The 17,986-nt window shown below is 46.3% G+C and overlaps 2 protein-coding genes across 4 annotated transcripts in view; one reads left to right on the top strand and one right to left on the bottom strand.

Annotated features, from left to right (window-relative positions):
• Positions 1-370: 370 nt before the first annotated feature.
• Positions 371-11,853, bottom strand: MKS1 (MKS transition zone complex subunit 1). 3 transcript variants are annotated; one of them, XM_080678704.1, is made up of 18 exons: positions 11,744-11,853; positions 11,234-11,343; positions 9,828-9,898; positions 9,247-9,402; positions 7,745-7,839; positions 7,429-7,557; positions 7,061-7,165; positions 6,293-6,401; positions 5,687-5,743; positions 4,592-4,634; positions 4,269-4,334; positions 3,471-3,541; positions 3,084-3,153; positions 2,875-2,982; positions 2,133-2,266; positions 1,317-1,399; positions 1,142-1,239; positions 371-1,040 (listed from the first exon to the last, which is right to left on the bottom strand). In XM_080678704.1, the coding sequence occupies exons 1-18, from the start codon at positions 11,821-11,823 to the stop codon at positions 949-951; spliced, it is 1,677 nt and encodes a 558-aa protein (XP_080534830.1). In that variant the 5' UTR covers positions 11,824-11,853; the 3' UTR covers positions 371-948. The 3 variants fall into 3 exon arrangements, with proteins under 3 accessions (XP_080534830.1, XP_080534829.1, XP_080534828.1); XM_080678703.1 differs by having other exon boundaries at positions 11,220-11,343; positions 11,744-11,846; XM_080678702.1 differs by having other exon boundaries at positions 11,228-11,343; positions 11,744-11,831.
• A 3,830-nt stretch (positions 11,854-15,683) lies between these two features.
• The window catches only part of LPO (lactoperoxidase), a gene marked incomplete at its 5' end in the record, with an annotated part of 35,334 nt that continues 33,031 nt past the window's right edge, over positions 15,684-17,986 (top strand). The window contains one exon of the mRNA XM_080682102.1: positions 15,684-15,751. Coding sequence (XP_080538228.1) covers positions 15,684-15,751 — 68 coding nt within the window. The remainder of the gene's footprint in view (positions 15,752-17,986) is intronic.

The raw sequence follows: 17,986 nt of genomic DNA, 5'->3' as shown, positions 1-17,986 counted from the left end.
GAGACCACATAGTCCCTGCCTCCAGCCACCCCAGAGTCCTCCTCGGGAGCCTGCAGGCTGGGTGACAATAAAGCACTGCTTTTGCCAATAAAGCACTGCTCAGGGCAGGAGCTGGTCACTGCCTTGGGCTGGGGAGGGCGTGACCTCAGTCCCAGGCTTTGCTGCAGATGTTTAAGAGGACTGCTGATAAGACACAGCTGGCACTAACCTCTAAGCCTCTCCTGGGGGCTGAGTGAAGAGGATCAGAAGAAACACTCTGGAGTAGAAAAGGGCAGAAGTGGGGAAGGGTAGCAGCACATGGGCCTCGCTATGAAGGGGAATACCTCAACCATGCCAGCGACCTGAGCAGAGAAACAGCCGACAGAACATAATCAGTATAACAAGCTTTTATGTATAAAAAACACAATAAAAGATACCACCCAGCTAGCTGAGAGGACTGGGCACTGCCTTCAGCCTTCATTTGCTCCAGAAATAGTTGTATTGCAAATGCAACAAGCCTCAAGCAGCAGGACGAGGCTAACCTGGAGAGAAGAGGCTGATTCTGGGGCTGGGAATTTAAGATCCCTCACTTTCCTTCTTTCTTTAGCCTCCTTTCGTGAGGCTGAAGAGGAGGCACCTGCAGCCCATTGCTACTGAGACTGTGAGACAAGCCAGAGGAGCTGTGTCGAGGAAAGAACTTACTTTTTCCCAAATTAGTCTCAAACCAAAAAAAAAATGTCCGTTGCGATGCCCACTTGCAGTAGCTGACATATGAATATGGGACCTCAGGGTCTCGGGCTTTATTGCCACATGGCGGGGAGAAGAGCCTGCAGAAGACTAGGCAGAGGGGCTGGCCTGATATTTTCTTGGCTCTTCTGGTTCTCAGCTGGTCTCTAGTAAGAAAGGTGAGGAGGAGGGAGAGCACCGGCCTTAGCTATCACTTGTGTCCTCTTGCACGGAAGGGCAGGGCTAGGAGACCATGGTGTCCGAGGGGCTCCCGAGGTCCTGGGGAAGGCTTTCTCGGGCCTCCTGCATGCGGCGCCGGGCGCGGCGGAAAGCCTCTGAGATGGAAGCAAACACAGTAGTCAGCTGCCATGGTGTGGGGAGGAACAGGGCCCATGCTGGCCCTGGGTGGCCAGCTGGGAGGACGGGGGGAACCTACCCAGCACATTATGAATAGAACTCTGCTGGCTAAATCCTCCCAGACGGTCCAACACGCTCCGCATCCTTCTCCGGAGAGCACTGGACTCCATGAAGGCCCTGCAGGGGAGCGTGCCACATGGCCCGGGCTGCTCGCCAGCCCCCCAGGATAAAGAGCCCAGGACTGGGTCACTCACCTGGACTGCTGCAGACAGTACAAGCGGAAGGTGACACTACCTGTGGTCTCTGTGCGGAGCCCAAAGCGGCTCAGGCGCTCCCCCTGTGGCACAGTTAGACGGCATCAGGTCTCCAGTCTCTAGACCCCATGCCAGCCTCACTCCTACTCCCATTCCCATTCTTAAGGGAAACAACTCTTGGGGAAACCTCATTCCAGCACCCGGACTCCATCACCTCAGGCTAACACTGGGCTCCCAACCGTAAAGCAGGGGCCAACCTCACTGAGAATAAGTCTCACAAGCTTCCTGCTGATCCTGCCCATCCCTGGTTATCAAGGCCTCGGTGATGGGCTGGGAGGAGGGGCTGGTTAGCGTGATGGGGGCCGAGGGAAATCTGGAGTATACTATTTCCCAGAGACCTCCTACGAGAGCAGTGTAGATATCTGTACCTCGTTCAAATTGTGGCTATGACTTCCAGCTGAAGCAGCAGGAAGGAAGGGGCTAAGCCAGTGGTCGGCAAACTCATTAGTCAACAGAGCCAAATACCAACAGTACAACGATTGAAATTTCTTTTTAGAGCCAAATTTTTTAAACTTAAACTTCTTCTAACACTACTTCTTCAAAATAAACTCGCCCAGGCCTTGGTATTTTGTGTAAGAGCCACACTCAAGGGGCCAAAGAGCCGCATGTGGCTCACGGGCTGCAGTTTGCCAACCACTGGGCTAAGGAATAATGAAGTGACGAACAACTGAGGGGCCCTAACCCAGTCCCCACCTGCTACAGATGAAACAGGAACTAAAGTTCTCAGCATGAAGTCTCCCCAGAGACAGAAATCACCTTGAAGGTTCCTGGAACCCGCACATAGGAGAGGTCCTCCAGTTCCAGAGAACCACCAATGAAAAACCTCCGCAGCTCAGCCACTGTGCCCAGCTCCAGGGGTCTCCACGTGGACACTGTCAGGGTGTGCGAGCCTGGGCAGGAGGAGGAAAATGAGGCCAGGCCCAGACAGGGCACGTGGTCCCTGGCTGACTCCCCACCCATGGCACTGGCCTAGTCACCACTACAACACCTGTCCTGGTGACAGTCTGACCTCTGGTACAGATGGTCAGGGTAGCAGTTTAGGGCACCGTTTGGAAATGAATCAGGCAGAAATTCAAATCTCAGCCCTGCCCATTAATACCTGTGTACCCAGGTTAAGTTTCTTAACCTCTGAGCCTCATTCCCATCTAGTGAAATGGAAATAACACCTACACCTCACAGAGCAGTTGGGAGAACTAAGGAGAAGCACTGAGCACAATGTCTGGCACACAATGAGGGACAGCGGCTATTGTCATAAAATCAAGGCTGATCCACTCTGCCCTGCAGCTTCTCCCTCAGGGCTGCAATCCAATCTGAGGATCGAGGTGTACTTTCCTCTCAGTTGTCTCAAATGAAGGAAGGGCATTCCTCAACAGGAGCCAGGAATCCTGCAGGTTAACTGCTTCTAATTCCTAGTTACCCTCCTTCTCCCTGGAAGCGGGTGGATCTTTTGAGGTATTAGTCTTATTCCTAGCAGCCAGGGCATGGGACAAGAGGTCACCTGGGGTGGCGGGCAGCACCACAGCCCCGTAGCCTTCCACACGGTACCTCTGCCAGAAGTCCAGCGAGAGGACCTCGCAGTAGAGCACAGGCCACTTCGGGAGAGCCTCTGTGAGCAAGTGAGAGAAGCGGCAGGTCACGGGAGACCCTCACCCAGAGCGGGCACCGCCCGAGAGACCTGAGCCCAGGATCAGCTGCTGAGATACTCACCATCTGACTCATCCTCATGGAGGAAGGAGGCCTCAAATGAGAATGGATAGGAGAAGTAGGCCACCTTGTCCTAAAAAAGAGGAGCACCATTTTATACTCGGTGTCATGGGGTAGGCAAGGCCTCACCTGAAATTTATTCTCCCTGTGGCCAACGACAAGGCCACCTTCACAAGGGAAAAGGGAAACAATCACCCCAGGTAGGAAATAAAAGGCTGAGGCAAAGGGACACCCACTTACAATCTGGTCCCATTCTCCCCAAAGCAGCAAGAGCCCCCACAGACGCTGGGACCTCCCAGAGGGCGTGGCTGTGGGCCTGATACAACTTCAGAGGCCACCCCAGGATCAGAGTCCCGTTCCCTTCCAGGCACCCCCTCCCACTTTCCATACCATTCCCAGGGACTTGGTGGCACAGGTCTGTGTTATTCCTGAGAGCTGCTGGACTGCTGGGCTTGACCAGTCTGAAAGCCAAAGACAACATACAGTACGTTTACCTGGGAGGAGGGCAAGCAGTTGAGAAAGAGACAAGTTCCTTCATCCACTCATTCAATCAATCACTCACTGAACATTTCCTGAGTGTCCACTGTTTGCTTTGAACAGTCACTGGGGATGACTTGGTGATCAGACGGAGAAAACCCCCGTGTCTCACGGACCTAACCTAGGGGCAGGGAGGCTGACAACCGACAAGAGACTCAGGTGGTGATGAATGCTGCGCTAAACTGAAACAGTGAAGGCTCGGAGGGGCCCGGAGGCCGTGTAGGCTGAGTAGTGAGAGAAGACCTCTCAGAGGCCTGAACTCAGGAAGAACCCGTCGGGCAAAGATGTGACGGAAAGGGGTTCAGACACAGAACATGGTCCCGAAAAGGCGCAGCCTTGGGTACTTGAAGAGTTCAAGATAAACAGAAGATGAGGAATCAGCCAAGGAGGCTGAGGATCGACCAACGAGAGAACAGAGGAGCATGGAGCTAGAGGCCACGAGCAGAGTTTCAGTGAGGAAAAGTGAGCCGTGTCAAATGCTTCCGTGATGTGGAAGCAGAGAGGACCCCACAGGATTTGACAGCTTGGAAATGACCTATGACCTTGAAAAGAACAATAGCAGTTTTGGTGCAGGAGCAGGGAAGAAGGCCTGACCAAATGCCTATCGAGGCTTTCCGAATGGATATTAAAAAATTCATGAATATTACTTACTAGTAGTTGGTAATTCCACAAAGAAGTGGACATAGAGGTTGTCATACTCATAGCCTTGGGCTGAAACTAAGAAAAACAGGAAACTATTTCAGCTTATCCTCCTATCCCCCTTAGCACCCACCCAGGCCTGAAGGGTTTCTATACTTCTGGAAGAAAGTCCCTCAAGGGCCAGGAACTGTCTTGTGTGTCCGGGAAAGACTCATGGCTGAGTTTTCCAAGTACTGCAGACCACCCAAGGCCTCCATGGGGCCGGGCAGATTACTTCACAGCTCCGTGGGGCACCTGACCAAGTATAGGAGGTCTCTGCCTGGCAAGACACTTACCTACCTCTCCATTTACAAAGAGCCGGAGGGCTCCTGGGACCGTCTGAGGTAGAGAGAAATGGGACAGATCAGGCGGTGTGGAGATCAGCACTTCCCCTGCCTGTTCACAAACTCCCGGAAGACCCAACACTGGATGTGTCCCTAACGCATTTCCTCCCCACCCTGCCACCTCATGGATCTCTTTCCTGAAATATCTAAAATTTGCAATGTAGCGGGGGGAGGGGGGGAGTATATAATTTAAATGGTGGGGAGGGCAACACAGTGTGGGAAAATGACAACAGTGAAGGGAGGCCATAACAGCTGTCCTTCGTGTGTCCTGGGAGGATGGAGACCCCGTTCCCTTTAGATGGCTGAGAAACTGAAGGAACTAGGGAGTTTCCCGTTTTAATTATTTGTGTAGCTATCTAACTTTTAAACACTGGCCATCTGTTGCTAATGCAATCTAAGAATAATGAAAGTTAATTTTTTAAAAAGAGGGAGGGAGACCGGCAGGTAATTCTATCTTTGTTTCCAGATCTAGAAATGGAATCCTGGAATGAGGGGCCACAAAGAACAGGACCATAAAATAACTGGCCTACACGGTTTTGTTTTGTTTTTAAAGAGCCAAACTGTTTGACAAGCAAAGATGACACCCCTTCCCTCTCAATGGGGTCCTTAGGAAAAATATCCACATGAAGTGAGGAAGACATTTTCATCTTTATATTTATTTTTAAAATCAATTATAAAGTAACACATGAGTGTATGACCACTGAAGAAATTCAGAACTACATTAGTGTAGAGAATAAAAAGTAAACATCCCTGACATATCGCTCTCACCTCGAGTATTCATCTACCATCTCCCAATCCCACCTTTGACCCAGAAAAAGCCATCCATAGCATGCGTGTACCCTTTAAGGTATTTTCTTTGTACTAACAGTTCTATATCAATATGCAAATGTTTTAAAAACATTAACGAGGACTATCCTCTATATGCTATTTTTTAATTTCCTTTGACACTGAAGAGTAGAGTTTGTCCTGGGGACCTTTAAGAGAGGCTCTGTGACTCAGCCACAGCCTGAGCCCAGCTCACAGTGCTGCAGGAAGCCAAGTACTCACCATCTCAAACTCAGTGCCCACGAGGCTGCTGAGATACTCCTTGTGACGGCCATAGAGCTGCGGAAGGAAACAAAACCAAAACCCAAGATTGTGACCCAAGCCAGACCAGGGTTCAGTTCCAAATGGGAGAGAAAATGCAATAATAGGAAATGTCACAGGGAACTGGAGGCCTAAGCATCCCAGCCACTGACATTTGAAAGTGAAGCACAGAGGCTGTGCAATCCACTGGCCTGGGACTGACTCCTGGCTTTCACACGTACAAGCTGTATGAACTTGGGCAGGCTGCTTAGCTTCTCCGTCTCAGTTTCCTCACTTATAAATAGCAGTAATAAAAGTATTTACCTCAAAGAGCTGCTGTACGATCTAAATGAAATAAAGGATGTGAAATATCTAGCCCAGAGCATGGTAAGTGCTCAAATAAATGGTCATTATGATGATGTTCTAATATGATCAAACACTTGGGTCTGATATGTCAGCAATGCTTCCTAAGTCAGAGAAAGCCATTAAGAGCAGACTTTGCAACTGCTGACATCAACTTTGGCCATGGTCTCAGCTCCCAGGCACTGAGGCTCACCCGCCTGGTACCAGGGATGAATTAGCTCTTACATCCTTGAACACACGCTGTTCCCGCTCCTCTTCCTCCGGCTGTGCGAGGGAGGACACGTTGTCGACTGTATACTTCCACAGCTCCTGCTTCTCCCCCTCGGTCTCAATTCTGTAAGGTCAAAGCCACAAAGGGACCGACTCTAACAACAAGAGATGGGGCCCTCCAGATCTAGCCCAGAACTGAGCCATCACTGGCCATACACCCCATTTAGAGTACATGATGTCAAGTGATAGTCAGAATGATGACTGGGAGAGGGAAACAAATGGTAAAGCAAAGGCACTGGACTAGGCTGAGAGTATAGATTCTGGGCCCATTTCTGATTCAAAGTCACGGTGAAACCCTAAAGCACGACATCCCTGGCACCCGGTTCTCTCACCTCAGAAACGGACAGGAGGGTCTAGGTAACGTCTAATTTACAGTTCTGTTATTCCAGGACATCGAGATGAAAAAGAATTAGCCCAGAGGAAAGACCTGGCGGAGTTCACCACCCGTTCTGGTTAATCCCTATGTTCAGCAGCGCAGAGAATTACTGTCACTGAACCACACCGCTGAGGCTGTCACTTTCAAGTTGGTGTGGCTGCACATTTTCTGAGAACAGGATCCCCAGCATCCTAGGAGTCAATGGCCCCGAACAGAACATGGACCACTGCCTGGGAACTTAAAATCAGAATAGATGAAGGGCTTTCTGAGCATCCCTCAGCCAGGGGCGAGAAGTGAAGTCAAGGGGAAAAGGGCAGTGTCCACCACCCCTTTCTTTCTCTCCTCACCTGTAGGGTCCTTTGAGGCCTGTGAAGTCAGGTTTTACTGTGATCACACCATTGCTGTCCACCTTCAGAGTACAGAGGACATGCTCATAATTCTTATAGCCGAGCCTAGAAACCAGAAAATCAACAGCATCACTGATCCCACCTCCAGGGAAAGAGGAAGAGGTAGTCAGACCCCATCAGGGGAGAGGACAGAGGCTGCAGTGAGAATTATCATGGTAAAATACCTTCTTCTGGGAACCACTAAGAAGCATAAAAAGAAAAAAAGTCCTTTCCTCCCATATGCCCCGGGGTAATGACACCAGGTAGGTGATGGTCAGTGGAGGCGATGAGGATGAGGACTGAGCTAGGCAGTGAGAAGCTTCACTTACTTTCCACAGGGCCCCAGGTCTGCCATGATATACATTGTCTGAAGAGGGGTGTTGATGACGTGGTGGCTCTTGATGAAATCTTCTGAGGGCTCCCAGTTGACAATTCGTGACTTGAGGATGCCGCCCTCCCTGGGAGACACCACAGGAAGGGTTACTTCCCTGGGCCTCCCTGAAGAGCCTGAAGGAGGAACACAGGGGAGCACACCCAGGTGGGGGTCTACTGCAGAATGGGAAGCTGCAGTTGGTGCACATACCGAGAACATGGTGTGAAAGGACCGCAGAGGCCCCCCGAACCCCCGTGCACACGTGCACTCACATTCCTCGCCTGTCCTGCCGCCGCCGCCTGACATGTGCCATTCGCTCGACCAAGAATGATGGCACCTCCCTGGCTGTGGTCATTTTCCGACAGTGCTGGGAAGAGAGAGCAGCCTTGTGTAACCCAGCTGGTCAGGGTCCCATGGGACCAGTCACCCAGAGGGAACCTTCTGAAACCTCATCTGGCACCTGGATCTAAAATTATTCCTTACAATATACATGCTAATGAAGAGGAGGAGTGGCACAAACAAGCCAGAGAAGACTCCTGCCACGCCTTGGTGTCTTAATATCCTGAGATTAGCAGGATATTAGCCTTTGGAAGTGAGTTTATTTATGCTAATATTTAGATGAGCCTGCAATTTCTGAGCACATACCAACAAAAAGTTGGGTGAGTTTGCCTGGTAGATGTTGACATTTGCTAGGTACCTGGAAGATGCCAAATGGGATACAAGTGTTCTGTGGGAAATCCTCACAGGGGAACCGTGCGCTAATTGCACTTTTATTCATGTTTCCAAAACGAACAACCCAAATTGTATATGCTACCATCCCACAACTTTCCTAATAAAAGTACCAATCATTCAAAAATATTCACTTAACAACTGTTCCTTGCACAGATCTACAAGGTTGTAGACAAAAATCAGAAAATAAAGGCTCTATCCTCCCTCAATGAATCTAAAATCTCACTGAGAAGACAGACCCATCAGGCAGTGACTGAAGAAAATGTTAAGTCCTCTAGAGCAGCGGTCACCACTGGTGGTCCGTGAGGTCTGAAAGGTTGGTGACCGCTGCACTAGGGTATACCTGAGGCAAACTGAGGACATAAGCCATTGGCTATACGGAATTCCTCTTCAAACCCACACACTCAGAGTTTTGGCCGAATCCCTGGTGAATTTTATCTAGATCAGCAATTTTAGACCGGTGTCCTGCAAGAATTTTTAAAGCATGTAATATCTGACTAATTTAGTCAGGGGCACTGACCTTTTTCCTTAGCTTGTCAAATAAAAATAAAAAAAATGACAACAGCCAACACAACAATAGCTGTCCAGTGTGAATGAATCAAAATTATACCTATTTTTTTGTCATATCAGCAAAAAATATATTTTTTGGTGTGCCACAGAATTCTAATTAGTTTATGTATGCCATGAGGTGGGAAAGGTTGAAAATCACTGATCCAGATGGTTCTAGGCGCCAACCACCTTTCTTATCTCCTGATGCATGGGGGAAGTCAAGCTCCTGGTTTGCAGCCTGCAAGCCTATCCTTAGAGACCCTGCCGAGAGCTCCTCCAGGCCCTCCAGCAGGCAGAGAAGAGAGCAGAAGCCACTCCACCTGGAGATTGAGGCCTCCCTATTCCAGCTCAGCCGCCAGCAGCACAAGGCAGATCCTAGACAGGCTCTCTGTCACCCCTTCCCAGGCTCCTGATTTCACACAGAGAATCCAGCGAGTCCAGGAAGCTCAGGGAGGCAAAGGAAAAGGAAGCCATGGGACCTTGGGAAGAACAATACCTCTTCCAAATTGGTGAATCTATCACAGTCAGTGTAGGTAAAGATTCGTCGGTTCTTCCTTCTCCCTGAATCCTCCAGCTTCAGGATGTCTTGACGGTACTGCTGATCCAAAGGGCTCTGACAAGCTGCTTCATTTTGGTACAGATCTACTTCAAACTGAGGTCGCAAGGAAAGAAAGATCTAGTGAGACCATGTCAAACTTTTGTTCCTGTAGCTGTTTAATTAGAACAGTTCTATAGAGCTGATACAATCTGACATCTTTTCATAGACAACTCTCATTTGGGGCAGGGGATCCAAAGGATGTAAGAGCTAAAGGGAACCAGAGTGATGGTCTAATACAACTCTGCTGTCACCAATGGCATGTGGCCGAAGTGAAAAGTGCCTCGCTCAGGACCATAAAACTGGGTAATGACAGTCACTACGCTACACTGACCCTGTAACACATCAGGAGGAAGTATAAACTGCTACAAGCTTTCTGGAAATCGGTTTGGCAATCTGTATCAAGAATCTCTCCCTGCCATCAGCCAGGTGGAGGTGGAATGGGTGGAGGTAGACTGAGAAGACAAGTGACACTGGCTCACCTGGCTAAAGAGCTTCTCCTGCCACCCAATCACAAGCTCCTCCTCTTCGTCTTCATCTGGGCGGTGTCCACCTTCAAAGACAACAGGGTGAGTCAATGTTTGAGCCAAACCAGCACTACTTCTTGCTCTGTGGTTAGTTATAATCAAAGTCCCTGCTCTTATATTGCCACAAAACCAGTTGGAGTTCAGTGATTTATGAAGTACTCACTCAGGGGTCCTCAAACTTTTTAAACAGGGGGCCAGTTCACTGTCCCTCAGACCGTTGGAGGGCCAGACTATAGTTTAAAAAAAAACAACTACGAACAAATTCCTATGTGCACTGCAGGCCCAGGACGAGTCGGCTAAGCAGGACAGGCAGCGGCACCCGGCAGGCCGGATAAATGTCCTCAGCGGGCCGCATGTGGCCCGCGGGCCGTAGTTTGAGGACCCCTGCACAAAGGCTGGGGAGGCTGTGGATGAGTAGAAGCCAGGATGAAGACCCAAGAAGGATGGGTCATAATCACTACTCTAATTTGAAAAGGAATGCCTTCGAGGCATTATCTAATCCAATTCAGTGTCAGTAGCTGAAATTTAGGCTGAACAGCTCTTTCTCAATCCTAATTGTCTACATTTGCTTAAAAGGAATCATGGCATTTTCCTCTTTACTATTCCTGAAGCCATATATCTAGAATCACAAACATTGTAGCCTTAGGACCAAGTATCAGGAGAGAAGAGGAAAGGCAAATAAATGATTATATAAAGAACCAAATATAATACAGTCCTGGCAGAGTATGCCTTTTGCAGAGACACATGCTTCACAATCCACCAGCCCACACTCTTCTTGCCCAAGACTATTTTTTCACAGAAACAAAAGCAGAGAGACTAGTGGCCTAACACAAGCACACTGTCCCCTCTTCCTCACTCGGCTGCCTTCCCAGATAAGGAAAACTGCAGGAGCACAGTGGATATTAAAATGCACATTTTTCAAACTGACACCAATTTTCAAATTGTTTTAAAAAGTGTTCAGATGTGTACTTAGAATTTGGAGCATATTTTCTTTTAGAAACAAACAAACAAAAAAATGCCACAAAAGGAATTTAGGTTGCCAGGAAAATTTATAACATATCTAAAGAATGGGTTTGGTTTTTTTTTTTTAATTTCACTACACTGAACCACAATTAAGATCAGTATCTTGATGGCAGGAATCATGCCGTATTCAATTTTCATACACAACATAATATAGTAGTTAAAATCGTCTAAGGAAACCCTGGCTTCAACATTTACCGGCCATGTGACCCTGGGCAAGGAACCCAACCTCCCTGCCTTTTCTCAGACGAGAGCCCTGGGCCTTTTCTGTCTTAAGAAGTAACTACCACCCTAGGCCCTTCCCAGGTACCCAAGGGGACACATCACCATCATACACCCACTGGCGGTAGGGTGAGGCCTAAAAGTGGCCAAGTCTATGAGGTCCTTCCCATCCTGGGCAGCAGGCTGGTAATTGAGGAAGTTGCTTGATGTGATTCTTTGCAAGTGGACTCTGTCAGGAAGAGAGAAGCCCAAATACTCGTTAAAAGACACACAAGCAGATGAACACGGAGCAAAGATGGGGAAACACAATACAGAAGAGGGTGGGCCTACGAAGGTGTGCCGGGTGCCTGCAAATGAAAGGTGGTGACGGGGCGTCGGGTCCTCAGGGGACGAATAGGTTGGGAGAATGTACTGGGGACACAGAGCTCCGAGCAATTTGGGAGCCTTGAGTAGGCCTGAAAGCTGTGAGTGGAGAGGGTGCCAGGTAATGAGGGGAGACGCAGGGGGACCGCGGAGGCAGTGATCAGGGTTGTAAGCAAAAGTGGGGGCCGCCGAACACTGAGAAGTGAAGTTCAGGCTCGAATTATCTGAGAGCATAAAAGCACGGGGCTCCGGGACGATGCGACTACCGGAGGCGCAAGTTGCGCACGGGGTCCCGGGAGCGATACACAGCCTCCCCGGTGTCTGTGTTCCAGACGGTCTCCGCCATGACAGCTGCAACGCGCCGCGACTGAGCCGGAAAGCGCGCCGCTCCCAGTTCCCCTGGCAACGGAGACGCTCGGTTAGGGAGGCGGCGGAGGAGCTGCGTGCGCAATCCTCGTTTCCTAGCGCTACGCAGCCTCTGCCAGCCCAGTGCAGTCCCCGCCAAGGCCAAGTTCCTATGCGCCCTCGTGCTGGGGTCCCGCGGGATCACAAGTGTGACCAAAGCTCACGCACACCCAAGGCCGACTTCATGCATTTTACAAATGAGGAAACGAAGGCAGAGCCTTTGGGCCTTTTCAGGGAGATCCAGAAATGGTGATGGGGACCAGCCCCAGATTCCCTGACACGCAACCACTACTTTTGCCACCACACCACACTGACTTCCATGGAATGCTCAGTGCTTTGGCCTGAATCAGGATGTGACTCACAGAATGTTTCCATTCTTCCCAAAGGAGTCAGGGAAGGTGATGACACTTAGACAGACATGATCTTATATTCTCGGAATAAAATAAAAACTGTCAGAAGATTTATTAGTCCTTGTGTTGGTATTCACTAAGCCAGAGAAAGAAAAAAACAAGGAAGCTAGCGGTAAGGAAGGAGACAATGTTCTTGAACTATTTTTTTCTCCTGTATGAGTTAGTTCCGGGTTTTTAAGATTTAGAGACTGCACTGGCCTCCTGAAAGCCAGGAAAGTGCCATTGAGAAGTCATGCTTCAATGGACTATCAAAGGCAAGGCACACCATAACCTCTTGTCTGACTCCCTGGCACCCCCAAGGTGGTGTCAACAACTATCAGCCTTTGACCTTTGCTACTCCCCAGAACCGAGTAAGCCATTGTCCCCTGAAATCATATGCCAGTTTGATTATATAGCATTGGGAGCTCTGGGCACACATAGATGCTGTTGTGTAACACAAAGGATTCACCATAATAGTAGCACCATTATTTAACGTCTAATACAGCCTAAGCACTTCGTTTGCATTGTCCTTAAATGTCATAGAAACCCCTTAAGTAAATATTGTTGTTCCCATTTAATTGATGAAGTTAGTGAATGCCAGGCGCTGCTAAGGTAGAACTCTAATAAGTGGTGAAGAAGCTGGGATTCTAGCCAGGTCTGTCTTTCGAAGCCTGAACACCTTCCATTCTGCCTCGCAGCCTCTCACCTACCAGTTTATTCCATAAAAGCAAATAATTTTCAACCTGGAAATAGTTGTTTCAACAGATGAAACCGTGGAGTCAGAATACTAGTTCTTAAGAAACAATCTCTCTACTTTTTCCTTTTAAAGTTGGGAATAGACAAAACTGTGCCACATGAACAACAAATGATAAATGTGGAGACTGCATCAACAATTTAGTTTTATAACCAAATCAAATTTATAGCAAAGTCAATTGGACATAATTAGAAGCAAACTAAGACTGTACCACATGGTATGGAAATATAAGCTATTTGTATAAGTAAGCATAACTGAATTATTTTTATACAGGTAACTAGGTTTTTATGTTTGTTTACTGGTATCTATAAATCAGCATTCTCAAAACTGGAGTCCATGAGTGGTGTTCAAAGGGTCTATGAACTCTTTCCTAGAATTCTGTAGGGAGCATTTTCGGGAAGGAGTTTATAGTTTTTATTAGATCCTTAAAGGAGTTTGTACTCCGATATCAAGAATGATATCGTGACCCCCACTATACTTATACTAAAGGCCCAATGCATGAAATTCATGCAAGGATAGGCCCTTGCAGCTGCCCTGGCTGCTGCCTCAACCCTCGCAGCCCTGGCTTCATCCAGAAGGTTGTCCGGACGGTCGTTTTGCATATTATGATTTTATTAGATACTAACATCTTGTTAAAAGTCAAAAGTTTGGATTACAAAGCATAAAGAGCAACCTTTGTACCAACACCAGCAACCTTTCCACCCTTACCCCCAATCAGGGTGGTTTAGAGCTTACATAACTGTGTTCTCCCTGAAATAACACCATAATTTGGAGAAATTTTGGGGTTTAGAAAACACTTGCACAAATCATCATGAAGGGTAAATATTATTGCTTCCATTTCACATATTTATAAACCAAGACATTAGTTACATTTCTCACAGTCTTAGGAAAGGAAGCAAGGAGCCTGGGATGTAAGTCCAGATGTTCTGACTCAAACCCATGGGCTCTCCTTCGAACTGTGCTGCCTCCTTATATCTACTCATCCCCATCCCCTCCCCCAATTTTTTCTTTCCTAAACCAGCCCCATCTGAGCCACATCAGAACAGCCCACCACTCTCCCTTTCCCCTTCCCAATTGGCACTTTATAACCTACTTGGGCTCTCCTCACTACTAGACTTTAGGAAAGCAGAAGAAAAAGAAGGAGAATATCACAAAGTGAAACATTTGCCTGTTAAAGTTGTGATCCAGCAATCCCACTCCTAATTATTTACTCAAAAGCAATGATAACATATATCCACACAAAGACCTATATATGAATGTGCATAACAAGTTTATTCACAATAGCAAAAATGGGAAACAGCCCAGATGTCTACCAACATGTAAATACTTAAACAAATTGTATAATATCTATACAATGGAATATTACTCCACAATAAAAATAAAGTAACTACTGATACATCAAATGGATGAATCCCAAAAATTATTATGCTAAGTGAAAGAAGCTGAACACAAAGGGCTATATCCTGTATAGTTTCTTTTATATGACATTCTAGAAAAAAGAAAAATTATAGAGGTTGCCTGGGGTTGAGCTTGGAAGAGGGGTTGACTACAAAGGAGCAGGTAATTTGGGAGATAATGAAAGTGTTCTATATGGAAATGTGGTGGTACACAACTCATTGCATTTATTAAAACCTATAGAACTGTCTGTCATGATGAGTGATTTTACAGTATGTAAATTGTTGTAAACTATTTACCAAGTTTTGAGAGGTACCTAAAATGGAATATAGACTTATTACAAAGGAATCTAACTGTGTTACAAATGATTCACATAACCACACTGAAGGAAGTGAGAAAGAAAGAAGCCACCCTTATTTAACTTTGGGAAATAGTGTTTTGACTGGAAACTGAAGTCTAAAGATATAAAGAATTATCCATAAATGCTGTACTCTAGTTAGTAAATTTGTTTCTCAGAGGGGTATGGTTCAGCAATTTTGAAACTACATATATATATATATATATATATATATATATATATATTGTATATACTAAGGTTGAAAAAATAAGTAAATATATTGTAAGTAAAAAGAGCCATATTTTTTACTGTCTGAGAAAAAAATTATAAATAAGAAAAGGGGTAAAGGCAAGAATGAACTACATAGATTATAGATGGAGTAAGGAGTAAAAACTCATGGTTATATATAAAGACACAGTCAGAAATGAATATAGTTATGTGTGTACATATGCATGAGTTGGTTGGTATCCATACATATAGTTCCTAGTTATGTCCATTGAGACAGTCTAGAACAGGGGTGGGGGATGTCTGACCCTCGGGCAGTATAAGACCTGAGAAATCGTTTGGTCTGGCCCTGCCAAGGCATTAGAGGTGAGTTAATTAAATGTTTGAGCAAATATAGCAGGCTGACTTTTAAGTTGATAATTTTGTATGGCCTTCAAATGATGTTATAAATATCCAAAAGGCCCTTGGCAGAAGAAAGGTTCCCACCCCACCCCCACCCCCACTCCCCCACCCCCCGGGCTAGAAGCAATCACTCCCTGATAGAAGTGAGCACTCCCAGTGTCCAGATATTGGTTTCTAAATACCATTCTCTATTATGGAGCAATCAAGAGTTGACTGATTCCCTGAAAGAAGCATATGGAGTCCATTAGGCATTTCTAGGCTAGGGAGCTCCCAGCCAAGGGGAATCCTGAGATGGGTGCATGTATGAGCTGTTAACAGCCAAGGTGTTCAGCAGCTGGTCAAGAGGACCTGAGCAGGGCACCAACAGGTACGTTTTGTAAAGGTGATCTTAGGAAACACTGATATGGGAGTAGGCTAAACCCAGGCCACCTTACTCAGGGCACCAAGAGAGTGAGCATCTCTACCTTTTCCCAGCCCCTTCCAGGTAGTGTGCCAACAGGTAGAACAGGTGAGACCACGTTGGTATTACTGGAACTGACACTATCCAAATCAGAAAGAGAACAAAATAGGTCAGCAGTACCCAGAAGCTCCACCCCTAAAGTTCATTTGTATGTCAAAGCCAGATTTCAGTTGCTTTCCCCAAGAAGCATACTCAGCTTTTATCTTGGGAAACCCCTTTCCCTTACAGTGTGTCCCAACAGGTTAGCCTAGGTCTTCAGTGACATGTCAAGACTTAGAGCAATAGTAGTGTTCTAAATAGTAGGACTCTGATGACATTGGCTTCTATGACTCCTCGCCCTCCAAGAAGACATTTCTATTTTTAGAAATATAGGAACTTGGGACAGTCAATCGGGGAAAAAGGAGACATATGTAATACTTTAAACAATAAAAAAGAAAGAAAGAAAAGAAATACAGAAACTTTAAAAGTCACCTTCCATGCCCTTCCCTTTCTTGGCATTCTCCTGAAAATACAAAGAAATTAATCTCAATAAATTCTAATAAGTGGCAGAATTTTCTGCCAACTGTAGGATTCTTCAAGTTTAATCTCATTAAAGTTCACTGAATTTTCCCAAACCAGCAATGACCTTTTGAAAGTTTATATTCATCTACCCAATACTTAAGAATTAATTTTTTGGCTATTATCTCAAAAGAATCATTTGGCTTTAGCTATTGGGGTTGACATTAGGTGGTAATCCAAATTATTTAAGTAAGGATTCTCAGCATTCGTATCTGAGCACCTAAATGTTGATAGTTATGAGTTTGTCCCATGATTTATTATTTTTTTTAATTTTTAAAGCTTTATTGTTGAAAGTATTACATATGTCCTCTTTCCCCCCCGCCCCCCATTGATGCCTTCTAGCCCACCCCCGCCCCAGGCCTTCACCACCCTATTGTTTGTGTCCATGGGTTATGTACAAATTTTTTGGTTGATCACTTACCACCCATCCACCCTCCCCTGCCTTCCCTCTGAGGTTCCACAGTAGTTCTATGCTTCTATGTCTCTAAGTCTATTTGTTTTACAATTTATTAATTCATTTCATTAATTTATTTAATGAATATTTATTGCTCTTCTATGTGGGGTGGGCACTGTGGTAAGCCCTGGGGATATACAATCTCTGAACTCATGGAATTTACATTATGGTAGGAATGGATAGATATTCAGTAAACAAATAAAAACAAATACAGAGTACAATACATGGTGGTCAGTTCCATGAAGAAAAATAAAGCAAGGAAGGATGATAAGAATTGTCAGGAGGAGAAGTTTGAAATGTTTAAAAAGGGAAATCAGGAAAACACTAAGTGAAACTGTGATATTTACCAAATACCTGAAGATGGTGATAGAACAAGCCATGTGGATATCTAGAGAATGAACATTTGAGGCAGAGAAAATAGCCAATGCATATAATTATATAATGAATAATTACAATAATATATAGTTAAATTAAATCTGACTGCAAGCTTCCACTCAGCAAAGCTGATGAGATTTCAGTCATTATTGGTAGCCCTTTCCACTTGCTGGACTCAGAGTTGAGTCCCCTCCCTGTGCCCTGGAAAAAGGCCTCCACTCTATGGTGGTCATTGCTGGGAAAGTCATGGCTCAAGCTTCCAGCTGAGCGAGCTGCTGTCTCCTCATCGTGTCCATCTTCCTCATGACTGACTTGGTCCCCTGAGGCCACAGACTTAGGGATCAGTCCCAGAGAGATCCTGCTCCATCTAGGTATGCTGCGTGGGAGCTGAAGTTCCTTGTATTTCCAAGGTAATTACTAATTCCTCCAGCCCCTCAGGCTTCAAGAATCCAACTACTCCTCTCTGCTTCCCCTCCTCCCCACAATACCTCAATGCAGCTTCTAACATTTATGAACTAGGTTTGTTTGTCAATTACCTGTATGTTGTTGTTGGCAGTGGTGGTGGTGGTTGGCCAGTCAGTTGGTTTATTGTTTGTTTGTTTAAAACAAAGGCTTATTAATTTCCCAGGAGGCAGGGAAATTCCAGCCCTCCAGGATGCAATGCTTTAATTGCTCTCTTGAGGGAGGGTTAAGGGAAAAGTATTTTTATTCTTTCAATAGAAGAAAACAGAGTTAAGATCTCAATTAGGTTAATC

The sequence above is a fragment of the Plecotus auritus genome, assembly GCF_963455305.1.
Source record: "Plecotus auritus genome assembly, chromosome: 7".
NCBI lineage: Eukaryota > Metazoa > Chordata > Mammalia > Chiroptera > Vespertilionidae > Plecotus > Plecotus auritus.
Note: the sequence above shows the minus strand (reverse complement) of the source record. Positions and strands in the feature narration are given on the sequence as shown.